The 13,998-nt window shown below is 63.7% G+C and overlaps 2 protein-coding genes across 4 annotated transcripts; both read left to right on the forward strand.

Moving 5' to 3' along the window:
* The first annotated feature begins 2,330 nt into the window (after positions 1-2,330).
* On the forward strand, positions 2,331-7,841 carry TM6SF2 (transmembrane 6 superfamily member 2). Of its 3 annotated transcripts, none has more exons than XM_005444280.2 (10): positions 2,331-2,451; positions 5,091-5,197; positions 5,309-5,406; positions 5,615-5,718; positions 5,882-5,964; positions 6,156-6,280; positions 6,393-6,494; positions 6,616-6,708; positions 6,789-6,908; positions 7,251-7,841. In XM_005444280.2, the coding sequence occupies exons 1-10, from the start codon at positions 2,360-2,362 to the stop codon at positions 7,455-7,457; spliced, it is 1,131 nt and encodes a 376-aa protein (XP_005444337.1). In that variant the 5' UTR covers positions 2,331-2,359; the 3' UTR covers positions 7,458-7,841. The 3 variants fall into 3 exon arrangements, with proteins under 3 accessions (XP_005444337.1, XP_027668648.1, XP_027668646.1); XM_027812847.1 differs by having other exon boundaries at positions 7,371-7,841; XM_027812845.2 differs by having other exon boundaries at positions 2,374-2,451; positions 5,062-5,197.
* Positions 7,842-8,785: 944 nt separating this feature from the next.
* Positions 8,786-13,998, forward strand: HAPLN4 (hyaluronan and proteoglycan link protein 4). Its single transcript, XM_055708007.1, has 5 exons — positions 8,786-8,916; positions 10,181-10,298; positions 10,673-11,035; positions 11,790-12,092; positions 12,809-13,998. Exons 2-5 carry the CDS (start codon positions 10,181-10,183, stop codon positions 13,144-13,146), a joined length of 1,122 nt encoding a protein of 373 aa, XP_055563982.1. The 5' UTR covers positions 8,786-8,916; the 3' UTR covers positions 13,147-13,998.

The following is a 13,998-nucleotide window of genomic DNA, read 5'->3' on the forward strand; positions in this document are numbered from 1 at the left end:
GTTTTAATCGCTGAATTTTTGGATAGAGTGGTCTTACTGTGGGTTTGTGTAGGCTGTGAGACTGCTCTAGATCTTCCTTCCAGGCATCTTAGAGAAAACAAAGTGAGGTTGGTTGGTTTGGTCGCTTTTGTGTTTGTTTTCCCTCAGCTGGAATACTTGGCATGTGATTCTCTTTTGTTAACTTTTCTTAACAACATAGAGTCAAGGACTTGACTTTCAATAAAAACATTTGAAACTGTGAATTTGGGAGGGGTTCATTCTGAGAGAAACGGAAACGTGGGAGCACCTTGCAGGCGCAGGAAGCCAGTGTGCCACGCGCTGCTTGCGCTGGCTGCAGCTCCTACATGGGGATGTGGCACTTGGCATGGCTAATCACCGTGAGCGGTGACCACGGAAGATTGGGAAATACAGATAAGAAATCTGGCAGGGCCAGGTTTGTGCTGGAGTGGGTGAGGTCACGGTGACAGCTGCCCTTTCCTGGCAGATGAGGGCACCCAGCTGTCGCCTCGCTCCCTGTCGCTGGCTCTTGGTGCCTGGGTGGCACGAGCCGGAGCTGCTGAGCTGCTTTTCCTGAATTACCAGAGGCTGGAGCACCAGGGGGCTGAGGCTGGGCTGCCTGTTTCACTGCTGGGTTCTTTTTATAGATGGAGGGGCTTGTTGGGAGGCAGCTGGAGGCATTTTCGGAATCTCTTTTCATTCCAGGTGTACGTACATCCTTGCAGCAGCGGCAGCGAGCTGGTGGCCACCTGGGAAGCGGGCAGGCTTTCCACTCTCGCCAACTGGGTTTTTAAAGCTAAATCCGATACTACAGGGATCCCTGTGTGCCGTGTTGATGTCATGTTGGCAGAAGTTGCTTTACTCCTTTTATTTCAACACAGCGGCCTTGGTCTTCCTGAGCCCTTTAACTGTGTTCATCAATAGGTGCTCTGCTCTGTTTTTTTTCTTACGTCGGTGCAAGTCACACGCTGTTCCCCGCGCCCAGGAGCAGCAGGCAGGGTCCGCTCTGCAGAAATCCAGTGAGCCACTTGGCACCGTCCCCCTCCTTGCCATCATTAGCTACAAAGTGGGGATTTAGTCTTCAGAAACAGAATCAAACCAGCAGCCGCTGTGGCGTGGCTGGAAGGTCACCAAAGTTGGACTCTTGAGATAAATAAATTGCCGGTGTCTGTCTGGCAAGCACTGTGCTGGCTGCCCGGCTGGCGTGAAAATGTGGGTGGCTGAGCATGAGCGAGCGTGGCATGGGGGGCCACCATGAAATCACCTCCCCCCAAAGGCATCGGGGCTTGTTTGCCCCGAGCGGCTGTTGCAAGAGCTGGGGGGCTGAAGTGACGCTTGTAGAGGGTTCGGCGTTTGGGAGGAGCTGAAGGTTATTGCATCAGGTCACCCCGAATCACCTGGGTTTACCCCCCCTTTGGTTTCCTTTTTTACAGTGTGTCGTGCTGCTCTTTGTACCTCTGCTTGGCCAAAGGAGCTGGGGCAGGGGTCTCAGCCGCAAAGCCCTGTCTCACGACTGAACCCCCCCCTTGCTGCAGGGTGGGCGAGCACTGCCGAGCCTTTCCTCATCAGTGACCAGGAGCTCCGTGCTGCCAGGGCGCGGGGGGTGCGTTCCATGTCCCGCACGGAGGAACGAGGAGGAACAAGCCCAGGGCAAAGTGCAGGGCAGCCGGTTGGCCCCGGACTCTGAAGCGGGAGGGCAAAAAAGCATGAGGTGGTGGCGCCTTGGTGAAGGCTTCATGGGGAAGGGGAAAGGTTGGGCGGCCGCGGCAGACGTCCCTCGTGTGCCGTGGCTGTTTGTGAGGGCATGGCCGGTTCTGGGCCGCGGAGGCAGGGCTCTGCATAGGCTGGGGGGAGATAAACACTCGTGTGTGAGCAGGGGGTGTGCGAGGGAAACGCTGGGCTCCCAGCTGGATGCAGAAGCCTTGAAACTCCTGTTCTCTGCTCAGTTCAATCCATTGTTAAAGGCAGGGATGAAGCGTTGGCTTTCATGTGCTGCATTCTTTCTCTCTTCCCCTTACAGATCTGAAGAGGTGTGTCCTCTTGGCTCTTTTAAGTACTTAAGGTTTCCAGAATGAATTGGGGGGGAAAAAAACCCCAACCCACCAGCCCCTGAGCTTTCAGAAGGCTCTTCTGGAGTGGTTTTATCCTTTCCCCGCAGCCCTTAGCACCAATTCTCAAGGCAGCCCTTGAGCACAGAGACCAGCACGGACCCTCGTATGGACACAGGGGTGTTCGGCTGCTGGGTGCCCCCCCCCGGGACCCCCTGGCCTTTCCCCCAGGCGGTTCTGGCGCTTTAAGGGCGCTGCCTGTTTGCTGGGGCCAAAGTCCACGGGCTCCAGCAGCGGTGACGGCCGTGCTGGGGATGCAGCTCCCCGCCGTGCCGGGCGTGCTCGCCCCGTCCCTGCTCGCCATCCCCGTGGCCTTCGGCATCAACAGCGCGACCACCTTGGCAGAGTGAGTGCAGACCAGGGACAAAGCTCTGGGGCAGGGTGCTGGGTCCTGGCCTCTGTTGGTCCTGGATGCTGGGTCCAGCCTGGCACTCGGGGGGAGCATCCAGTCTGGCCCAGGGCAAGGCTCTGTCGGCGGGTGGTGGGAGCCATCCCACCCGGGACAGGCCACTGGGTCCCATCCAGACCTGGAGAGGGGGGAGCAGTGCCCAGGGCAGGGTGCTGGAGTTCTCCGGCATGGTTCATGGCTGCCTTCATGGCTTTTAAATCCCGCTGTCGGTGGGGACACGCAGCAGGCTTGCCCAGGCTCAGCGCCAGCACGGAGCATGCTGGGGCTCGCCGACAGCCCCAGTCCCCAGCAATGAGGGTGCTCAGCACCTCCTTGATTTATCAGAACCCTCTCCAGCCACCTGGCCCCACCCCAGCCCCTGGGCCAGAGGGACAGGACCCCCAACACTGGGTGTCACCTCCACACACAGCCATGCCACCCCGGGCACTGGGGACCCCACCACACCTTGGATCCCCCCCTGAGTGACCCCCTGGCAGTTTGGCTGCTGGCGTGTCCCAGAGTGGCCGATGCCACCCCTCGTCACTGCCACTGCCTGGCAACAGCCCCGCTTTTGGGTTTACTGCAGCGTTGACCCCCCTGCGATGCCCCAGCCCAGCCATGTTCTGGGGGCTCAGCACATCTCCGGCCATCACCCTCGCCTGGGGGGTTTGATACCCCCAGCCAGGGTCCAGCTCCCGGTGAGCCCCCCAAGCCCCACCCCCTTCCTTGCTTTATTTTCTTCTATGTAAAACCACCTTCTGGCTGGTTACTCTTATTTCCAGTCTCACACCCCAGGACCTGCCAGCTACGGGTTTCCCCCCGTATTTCCATCCTTTCATTCCTGCCAAGCCCCTTGACTCTCCTTTTCCCATTAATTATACATTTCTTTTTATAGCTAATTTCTGCTTTTGCTTCACCAGCAGGAAGAGCTTTTAGCCAAACTTTTAAAGCCGGGGCTTTCCTGGCCACCTGATAAACTTTACTTAAAAATTTTAATTTCCTGGTTTTCATTCCCATCTTTTTGGTCTCCTCTTTCCCTTCCGTCCCATGGTGATGCTGCACTGCTGCAGCCCAGATCTCAGGGATCCATTGCTATGAAATCCACAGCCCTTCTGCACAATGCGGCATCGGGTGCAAACCATCGGTAGGATGCTCTGGGGAGCACCGACCCCCCCAACCTGCCCCCCAAATTAAAGCCTGTAACAATATTATTCTCTGGCCTGGGCGTTGCAGGGGTATGCCGAGTGGGATACATCCCCCTGTTCCTTAACTGGTCCCCGCTGTGGGACGAGCGATGGTGGCCTCAAAGCCTGGCAGGGTGAGTTGGGTGCCCTGAGCACGGCACCCTGAGGTGCTGGTGCGTGTGTGGGGTGGCCCCAGCATCAGCACGTGTTGGTGAGTCTCAAACCCCATCACACGCCCGGTCCCATGGTGACCGGAGGTGCTACTCCACTGCAGCATCCGTGTTTGAATTCTGAATTAATCGTTCTGTGGGAGTAATTAGTTGTGTAGTAATTAATTATACACTAGTAATAATGCACTTAGGTGGTGACACTTCAATTATTTTATTGTTTTGAGGTTTCTTCAAGAGCATCTGTTGGTTCAGACGTGCAGGGCGCGTGGTGAGGACAAGCTCAGCCTCACGTGGTGCCGCAGGGACACCCATCCTGTCCCTGGGTGCGGGGTCCTGGGCTCCCCCACCACTGTCCCTGTCAGAGTAATTCCGCCTGCACAAGGCAAACAGGAGCCAGGTGTTGTCACAGCCTCCTGTAAATGAGACCTGGGCTGTTCTCAGCCGGGTGACCCTGGGGCAGGGGGACAGCTGGCCTTTCATCCCTGGTCTCACATCCGCCGTGCTGTGCCGAGGAGCGCTCAGCCCGCTAATTGGGTGCTTCTCCAGGATAAGCTATTAACAGCGACGTCTGTGCAGACAGCTGCGACTTTGCCTTTTCTTTTTCTTTGGTAACAGGGTTAAAGGCTTGAGTGAAAAATACTGTCGTGTTTTCGGTGTCTCGTAGCTGAAGGCTTGGCTGGACCAGAGCTGCAGCTCTTCCGGCTGATGCACGTGCTTCTGGGAGGGGGTGCAGCAAGCTCGGGACACATTCCCCTTTTTCCTCGTTCTCTTAGGACACATTTTCAGTATATGTCTCCTTGTTACCAATTTGCTTTATCATTGGCTTCCCTGGTCTCTTGTGACAGTGGCCCATTGCCACAGCCTGGAGACGGAGGACGGCGCTGGGGCTTCTCCCCTGCCCTGGCACAGAGTCTTGGCGAGGCAGCCCCTTCCCCATCCGTGCCTGGGTGCCAGACCCAGGCTGCCTCCAGGCTTCGCTTCCTCGGGTTTAGTTCAGACCCCGGCGGAGCCGTTTCCTGCACCACAGAGGATGGGCAGCACCATGTGCCACCATGGCCCGCACCGGTGCTGGCGTGCAGGGTCTGATCCCGCTGTTCCCCCTGCTTTGGTGGAGACCTCTCAAAACCGGGGTCGGGGGGGGGTGGGTGTTGGGGGGCAGAGGGAGTTTCACCTGGACCAGGAGAAATGGGGCTTCACTCCCCGGCCATGCCCAGGTGCTTGAACCCATCCTGCTGTCCTGCAGCAGCCCACTGGTGCTGATGCTGACGGTGGTGCTGGTGCTCGCCGGCCTCTTCTCCATCATCCTCCTCACAAGCGGAGTGAGCCACTTCCAGGACCCCCTTTTCTGTGGTGAGTCACCCTCGGGGTGTGGGGACTGATCCTGTGCTGGGACAGGGAGCGGAGAGCTGGGATTTGGGGAGCGCCGTGGGACCTGCTCAGAGCTGGCTCGCTCTCCCGCAGTGTTCGTGGTGTTCTCCTTCACCTCCGTCGTCGACTTGATCATCTCACTGGAGGAGGATGGCTACATCTCTGGCTTCATGGAGGTCTACGTCAGAGAGGTACCACCTCACCCCACCGCGGGCTCTCACACCAACGAGCAGCCCTGTGCACCCGGCTCCAGTGCCGATGCTGCTCCTGCTCCCGAAGCTGCTCCTGCCCCAGAGGGACCATGCACGGAGCAGCCCCAGCTCCCGCGGGGTCCCCTAGGGGGTTGTGGGAAGGCATCTGCCCCCACCCCGTATGATCCGGTAACTTCCGAACGGGCAGGGCGAGCCCCACCTGCGCACGGCGCACGGCATCATGATCTGTTACTGGGATGGCATCATCCACTATGGGCTCTACCTCGCCATGATCGCGGCCATCGGCCAGAGGTGAGTGGGGACAGTAGCAGGAAGGCACGGTGGCTCCTGTGGCCGCGTGGCACCTTCACAGCTTAGGAGCTCGGAGGGGCTCGTGGGGGTTGGAGGATCCCGAATTTTGTGGGGAGGGGAGCTCTGAGCCTGGCAGAGGCGTCTGAGCTCGGTGTCTCTGCAGAAAGAGCTACAGGAACCTGGGTCTCTTCTGGCTGGGCTCTCTGCTGATGAGCATCGTCGTCTTCCTGCTTGGGAACCTGATAGGTACGGGGGTGCGGAGGGGGGCTCCGCTGCTGGTCCCTCCAGGCCGCCTCCATCCTGCCGGCTGGCAGCTTTGCTCCCAGGCACTTATCCTGCGGGCAGAGGAGGAAGGTGCTGACCTGGGGGCGAGCAGCAAGTATCGATGCTGAGCGCCCAGCGCCCTGCCGTGCCTATCCTGTACTCTCCTTCCTCAGGGAAATACAGCTCTGACCTCAGCCCTGCCTTCCTCCTCAACCTGCCCTACATCCTCATCCCCATCTGGGCTGGGGTGAGGCTCTTCCAGCAGCCCAAGGTCCTGCCATGCCTCAGCCCTGAGAAGGTGAGCTGGGAGCTCAGGCTCCACGGGGAGCTGCACCGGGAGCCGTCAGCTTTATCCCCCTCCTGGGCCTGGACCGTGTGGAGCCGAAAACACGGCGTTTTCCATCTCCCAGGTTGCAGAGGAGCAACGCAAGTGCCTGTACCAGCGGCCCCAGGACATGGGGCTGATCCTGGTCCTGCTCCTCACCGCTGCATTCACCTTCTTCAGGGGGATGGTGAGTGCTGGTTCCCCACATGGGGGTCCCGGAGAGGGCTGTAGGGGTCCCGTGAGTCCATGGGGTCCTGGGGAGGGTCCATCTGCCCCACACCCACCTTCCCTCCACTCTTCGTCCCCAGGTGGTTTTGGACTGTCCGGCTGATTCGTGCTTTGAGTACATCTACCAGCACGAGCCGTACCTGCGCGACCCTGTCGCCTACCCCAAAGTGCAGGTGAGTGGGTGGGAGGCAGGGCTGGATCCCTCCGTGCCGCCGGGGGACGGGGCGACCCTCTCCGTGTGTGACCCCCCCAGATGCTGATCTACATGTTCTACGTCCTCCCCTTCTTCTGCCTCTGCATCTACGGGCTGGTGCTGCCTGGCTGCTCCTGGCTGCCCGACTGGAGCCTGGTGTTTGCCGGTGCCGTGGCGCAGGTGAGGGCCACCCCTGGCTGCAGGGGTGGGGGGTGACAGTGGGACCCCCGGGCTGGGTCTTGGTCCTGGCCAGGGGAGAGCAAGTGGGGGGCCAGGGCTGAGCCTGGGGTGACAGATCCGCCCCCACCGCTGCATGTGGAGCAGTTCCCACCGCCGCTGCCCGCTAATTACTTTGGCCTCGGTGGATCTTAATGGAGCCGGGGATTAGTTTGCCAGAAATAGGCTGGCGCGAGCCCGCAGGTCTATAGATAGGATGCGCTGGGTGTGCTCCTGCCAAACACCCTTCGGTGCTGGGATGGGCTGCAGTGGGCCAGGCCCCCCCATGCCACCCTGTGTCCCCAGGCTCAGTTCTCCCACCTGGGCTCCTCGCTGCACGCCCGCACGCCCTTCCCCTACCAGACCCCTGAAGATGTCTGGTGGAGCTTCCTCTTCACCAACGTCTTCTACGCACTGGGCCCCCAGCTCCTGGCCCTCCGCTGCCTGCGCTGCCCTGCCTTCTTCCTGCCCGCCACTCCTGCCAGCCTGCACGCCACCAAGAAGCACCAGTGACATGTCCTGCCCCCCCCAGGGGGCTGCTGCCCGTCTCCCCTCTCCCCGCCAGAGCAGCCTGTTGTGGGACCTGGCTGGCAGAGTTGTCCCCAGGGATGCTCTGGTCCCCGCTGTGTTCCCTGGCGCTGTGGGATGTGCTGGAGGGGACCCCAGGGTGCTCGGCGGGGGCATCGCTGCAGCCGCTGCTCTGCCCTTGCTCAGGCCCGCGGGGGTCTTGCTGGTGGGGGGCTGTGGGAGCTGGGCTCCACTCCTGGCGGGTCCCCGGGGGCCGAGCGGGCCCTGAGCCACCCCGGTGCTCCCAGCCACGCCGTGAGGATGCAGGAGTGGGGACTGTGCCAGGAAAACACTGTTTACAAAATAAAGGAGCAAAGGTTTGGCTCGTGAGCCCCCGTCCCTAGAGCTGGGGATGTCACCCCCGTGCAGCGGCCAAAGCACTGTGGTGGCCTCCCACGACACCCACTGGGGCCCGGGGGGCTCTCACTCTCTGCCCAGGGCCGGGAGCAGCTGCCAGACTGTGTCCCCTGCTGCCCTTTGGGGTGCAGGGGCTGGGGGGGGCTCCTGCTGCCTGTGCTGCCCTTGGCACCACGGCTCAGGGTCGGGGCGGGGGGAGCCGGGGGGAGGGGTGCCCCTACCTGTGCCAGGGGTGCACGTGAGTGGGGGTACAAGCGTGTGGGGGGATGCACACAGGTGGGGGTGCACACAGTGGGGGGATGCACACAGTGAGGGGATGCAGAAGCATCAGGGGTGCACATGAGTGGGGGGATGCACATGGGTGGGGGGATGCACACATGTCAGGGGTGCACACAGTGAGTGGATGCACATGAGTGGGGGGTGCACAGGGGTTGGGGGTACACATGGGTGGGGGGATGCACACGGGTAGAGGTGCACACGGGTGGATGGACATGGGTGGGGGGTGCGCATGGGTGGGGGTGCACACAGGTGGGAGTGCACATGGGTGGGGGATGCACATAGGTGGGGGTGCACATGGGTCGGGGTGCGCACGGGTAGCGGGGGTGCACATGGGGGGATGCACACAGGTGGGGCTGCACACGGGTGGGAGTGCACATGGGTGGGGGATGCAAATAGGTGGGGGTGCGCACGGGTGGAGGTGCATATGGGGGTTGCTAGCAGTGGCTCTGGGCTGCCCTTGCGGGGGCCGAGGGGGGAGCATTTACCCGGTTGAACTGCTCATACCCCGCGGGCTCCGGGCCCGCAGCCCGGCCCGGGGCTCCCGGCAGCACCGGGGGGTCCCGGGGGTCCCGACGGCCGCGGCCGGGGCCGGGCGGGCCGGTGACCTTGGCAAGCCGGCGGCCCTGCGCAGCGCCGGGAGCCGGGGCAGGGCCGGGCCGAGCTCCCGGTGCCGCCCCCTGCGCGGAGCCGCACCGGCAGCACCGGCGGCACCGGAGCGCTCCTGCGGCCGGGCTCCCCCCGCGGGCCGGCACCGCTCCGCGGAGACACGGTGAGTGCGGGGGAGGGGCTGCGGCCGCGGGGAGCCGGGACGGGACCCCCGGGACGGGACCCCCGCCACCGGCACCCCTGCACCGGCAGCCCGGGCGGGGGCTGCTCTGGCTGCGGCGGCCGGGCTGGTCCCGCCCGCGCTGCGCTGCCCGCTCGGGCACCGGCGTCCCGCAGCCCCGGGGCCGCCGCAGTGTCCCGCACTGCAACACCGCACCGGCCGCGGGGCCGCCGGGGGGGACAGCGGGGGGGGCGCTCCCTCCGCCCCCGGGGGGGCCACCCCGCTCCCCCTGCCCCACAGCCAGGCCCTGGGACAGTGGGGGGGCCACCACACTCCCCCTGCCCCCGGCCGGGCCCTGGGACCCCCGGGGGGGCCACCCCGCTCCCCCTGCCCCACAGCCAGGCCCTGGGACCCCCGGGGGGGCCACCACACTCCCCCTGCCCCCGGCCGGGCCCTGGGACCCCCGGGGGGGCCACCCCGCTCCCCCTGCCCCACAGCCAGGCCCTGGGACTCCCCGGGGGGGCGCCCTGCTCTCCCTGCCCCACAGCTGGCCCTGGCTCCCCAGCCCCCTCCTCTCGGGCAGGGGGGCTCATTCCCACGATGGACGGGGGGGCCACTCAGCCGGGCTGGCTTGTGGGGCTCCCCAGGAGCACGGGGCTCAGGCCCCAGCCCGCGGGGAGGAGGGGGTCGCAGCCCCCCAGGGAGCGGGGGGGCTCTGCCGTACATCTCTCCCGGCTGTGCCTGGGGAAGCGGGGATGCAGCCGGCGGGCTTGGGGGGGCTCCAGCAGCCACAGCCCCCTCCCGGGCGTCAGTTCAGTTTCCAGATGTGCCGGCGCTGACATAAATAACTCAGGCGATCCGGCCGGCGCGGCTGCCATGAAATATTCATCCGGCTGTAACCGAGCGGGTGAAGTGGAGTTCAGTGCTGGCGCAGGCCGGGGGCGTGGGGGTCCCTGCGGGTTGGTGGGCTCCGTGGGAGGGGTGATGAGTGACCCAGCACAGCCCTTCACCCCCCTCTGCTTGGGGTGGGTGAGGTGGGAGACAGGGTGAGGGGCTCCCCAGGAGGGGTGTCAGTGGGTGATGGTATCACCTCCCCCAGCCGGCACAGCCCCCACGGGGTGTGGGTTGGGGGCCAGCATCACTGCGGGGGGGCTGCTGAAGCAGCTGGGGGTCAGGTAGAGCATGGGTTTGCTCACAGACCTCCCCTCCGCCGCTCTCCTCCCTGGGGGGGGTGGGAGGGTGCTGAGGGGCTCTGCTGTCCCCCCAGATGCGTCCCCAAAGTCCCTGGGCGGCTGGCCCGGCAGCTCTGCTGCTCCTCGCTGGTGTCCTCGCCTCCGACCCGCCGCTCAGCACCCGGGGACGGAAGAAGGTGGTCCATGTCATGGGTGAGTGGGGACTGGGATCTGCAGCAGGGGGCTGGGCTGGTCCCCAGGGTGGGATGAGGGGAGCCATCCTGCAGCCGTTGGGCTCTTGGGTTTAATATCCATTAAAGCCTGATCAGGGTCCTTGGGGCACCCATTGTGCCCCCTGCCCTGGGCAGGAGCTGCCCGACCCTCTTCGAGGTTTGCAAAGTCCCCAAAGGAGGGAAATTGCCCCCAAAGGAGGGAAATTCCCCCCCAAGGTGGTCCCGCTGCCTGCCCCACACCCCCAGCCTGCCTTGTCCCCACCACGGGTCCTGCCCGTGTGCTGGCACTGCCTGGGATGGAGGCAGGGGCAGACTTGGGGACAGGGGCACCCCTGAGCTCGGTGTCCCTTGCAGAGGGTGACAGCGGGGCCGTGGTCGTGCAGACAGCCCCGGGGAAGGTGGTGACACACCGGGGCGGCACCATCATCCTGCCCTGCCGGTACCACTACGACGTGTCCGCCCACGACCCGGCCGAGATCCGCCTCAAGTGGACCAAGGTGACGGAGCCCATGGCCTTCGTGGATGTCTTTGTGGCGCTGGGGAAGGCGCGGCGGGCGTTTGGCAGCTACCGCGGCCGCACGGCTCTGCAGGAGGATGGCTTCGGCGACGCCTCACTCATCATCCGCAACGTCACCCTGCAAGACTATGGCCGCTATGAGTGCGAGGTCACCAACGAGCTGGAGGATGACACCGGCATGGTCAAGCTGGACCTCGAAGGTAGCGGCGTGGCTATGCTGGGGAGGAGGGACTGGGATGGGGAGGACACCAGGTGTCCCCATGTCCCACGCGGGATGGCCAGGACGCGGTTCCCGATGCTGCGTCCCCGAGCTGGGCTTGGTCTTGCTTTATGGCTGGTTGTTTTTCCTGGCGTGTGCCATGGTTTATTGCCTCTGTTATTGGCTTTTATTGTTGCTCCAGGTTTACAGGCTGGCAGCTAATAAACGCTGGAGATAGATAGCAGCACGGCCTCGTAAAGCACCACAGGGGGGATCGGGATGTGGCAGCAGCGTTGGTGCCGTGCACGGCTCCAAGCCCACCAGGACAGGCTGCTGCAGCTGGGGACACCAGGAAAGGGGGGAAACCCTTTTTGGGGGCTCAGGAGGCACAGAAGCACTGCTCCGCTGGTATAGGCTCGCTCCAGGGACACCAGGGCTTGGCTGGACCCTGCACAGGCACCACCAATGTCTCCAGGTCCCAGAGCAGCAGGTCCTGGAGCACAGGGGTCCCTGCAGTCACAGGCCCGGGGGCCTTTGCGGTTACTGAGCAAAGCCTGGAGCATCCAAACTCCCCGAGCAGAGACGATGGCAGCTCATCTTCGCCGGGCTTTGCAGCCGGGTCTCCCAGCCCACGGCAGCCCCTGTTCCCCGCCGGCTGCCGGTGCCTTGCACTGATCACCCTCTTCGCTGGGTGCAGCTGCAAAATAAGGTGGGGGAGACCCCCAATACCCCAGCCCTCCTCTCCGTCCCCCCAGGCGTGATCTTCCCCTACCACCCGCGGCTGGGTCGCTACACCCTGAACTTCCACGAGGCGCAGCAGGCGTGCCTGGAGCAGGACGGCATCCTGGCCTCGCACGACCAGCTGCACCAGGCCTGGCTGGAGGGCATGGACTGGTGCAATGCCGGCTGGCTGGAGGATGGCTCCGTGCAGTATCCCATCTCCCGGCCGCGGGAGGAGTGCGGCCGCAAGGACACGCCGGTGGGGGTACGCAACTACGGCTACCGACACAAGGAAAGCGAGCACTACGACGCCTTCTGCTTCACCTCCAATCTCAACGGTAATGGCGGGGGGAAACTGAGGCACAGAGCACCCGGCTCTCTGTTTTGGCTGTGCAGGATGTGGGGGAGTCCCACGATGGTCCAGGAAGGTTCTCAGCCCTGGGCAAGAGAAGGATGCGGCTGCATGTGTCTCCCCTGGGCTCTGTGGCACATTAAGAGGGGATCAGTGCTGGGGACCCCCAGCAAGGACCAGGATCTGGCCCCATCACCTCTGGGGCTGAGGCACATGGTTTTAGCAGACCCTGTCTTCCCCGGGCAGGAGCAGGGATGGAGGTAATTGCAGCAGCAAACAGCCCGGGTGATGGATGAGGCCGGGGCCACAAAAGACAGATGGGAGCCGGGAGGGCTCCTGGGCTGTGTAAATTCCTCCCGGCTGGCAGGGCCGTGCGGGGGGGCTCTGCTGATGTTTATTTAATGGTGGCAGGCAGGATAAATAGCAGGTGTAATCACCACAAGGAGCCATCACCAACCACTGCCGTGCAGCCCCCATAAATCTACCCACACCATGGCGGTGGCTCCCCAGAGCCCACTCAGCTGGTCACCTCCTCCAGCCCCCCCCCCCCAAAAAAAGATGTATTTGGGGGAGGGTGTTGTCCACAGACCTTGCACCGCTCAGCCCCATCCCACCCTGCTAGGTACCAGTGCGGTGCAGGATGCAGGATGCTGCACCTGGGTCCCTGACAGCCCCCGCTTTGTCTGTCCGCCTCCCCCCCAGGCAAAGTCTACTTCTTGAAGACCTACCGCAAGCTGAGCTACACCGAGGCGGTGCAGGCCTGCAAGAACAACGGGGCGGCCGTGGCCAAGGTGGGCCAGCTCTACGCCGCCTGGAAGATCCAGCTGCTGGACCGCTGCGAGGCTGGCTGGCTGGAGGATGGCAGCATCCGCTACCCCATCGTCAACCCCCGGGCACGCTGCGGGGGCCGGGAGCCCGGCGTGCGCAACCTGGGCTTCCCAGACAAGAAGTACAAGCTTTTTGGGGTTTATTGCTTCAAAAAAGCTGGCCAGGCTGCCCCCGAGAAGGCGCTGGGTGGGGGGCATCCCAATCGCGTGTGAGGCTCACCCCCTCAGCGGGAGCACCCCCAGATTTGGCCGGGGACACCCCCACTGTATGCTGGGCTCCCCGGCGGCGCTGCCTCCTGCGACATGACAGCGCGGGATGCTGCAGGCAGCCCCTGCGTTGGACTGGGAGAGGTGCCCATGTGATGCCGGTGCGGCTGCTGTGCCGCAGGCTGCCGACAAAGCCCGGTGACGCTTGGGGAAACTGAGGCAGCAGGAGGGGAACGGCTTCAGTAGCCCAGCCAGGAGCCTGTGCTTGGATCCAGGGCTGGCTCCCCAGCTCGTTGCAGTTCTTGCTTATCAATCAGCGTATTGCATGTGCTAGAGGCCCATCCAGAGCAAAGCAGGCTTGAGCCCCCCATGTCCGTGGTACCCAGCGCTACACTAAACCCCCCAGGAGATGCCATGGGCAGCCAGCATCAGGGGACTGGCAGGTCTTGGGGGGGGGGGGGCTGACCTGCCACAGGCTCTGCCCCATCCCCAGAATCCTACCTTGGCACGGGCAAGGATGGGGGGCACTGAGCTTGGCTTCATGCAACATGGGCAGCGGGGGTGGCAACCACAGCCCCTCCAGCACCCGCATGCACCCGCTCACCGCTGGCCGCCCCACGGGGCTGCTGCTGGAGCTGGGCAAGCTGGGCGGCCGCACACCCCTGCCTGGGGCTGGGGCAGCTCTTTAGCGCTTGGCTTCGTGCAGAAGTGGCTGATGCCGGGAGCGGGGAGGTGCTGGGTGGGCACCGTTCCCTGCACCCACCTGGCCAAGCACCGGCTCGAGGCTTTTTGGCAGCCCTGGCGCTCGCGAGCTGGACGTAGATGAAATAAAAGCTTCGGCCGCTTTTTGAGAGCTGA

This window comes from Falco cherrug, chromosome 4 (genome assembly GCF_023634085.1).
Source record: "Falco cherrug isolate bFalChe1 chromosome 4, bFalChe1.pri, whole genome shotgun sequence".
In the NCBI taxonomy this organism is placed as follows: domain Eukaryota; kingdom Metazoa; phylum Chordata; class Aves; order Falconiformes; family Falconidae; genus Falco; species Falco cherrug.

Coding starts and splice junctions, on each gene's coding strand:
- HAPLN4 (XM_055708007.1), top strand. CDS start 10,181: ATGCGTCCCCAAAGTCCCTGGGCGGCTGGCCCGGCAGCTCTGCTGCTC. Junction 10,299..10,672: donor GAAGGTGGTCCATGTCATGG/GTGAGTGGGGAC, acceptor TGTCCCTTGCAG/AGGGTGACAGCGGGGCCGTG. Junction 11,036..11,789: donor GGTCAAGCTGGACCTCGAAG/GTAGCGGCGTGG, acceptor CCGTCCCCCCAG/GCGTGATCTTCCCCTACCAC.
- TM6SF2 (XM_005444280.2), top strand. CDS start 2,360: ATGCAGCTCCCCGCCGTGCCGGGCGTGCTCGCCCCGTCCCTGCTCGCC. Junction 5,407..5,614: donor TGGAGGTCTACGTCAGAGAG/GTACCACCTCAC, acceptor CCGAACGGGCAG/GGCGAGCCCCACCTGCGCAC. Junction 5,965..6,155: donor CCTGCTTGGGAACCTGATAG/GTACGGGGGTGC, acceptor CTCCTTCCTCAG/GGAAATACAGCTCTGACCTC.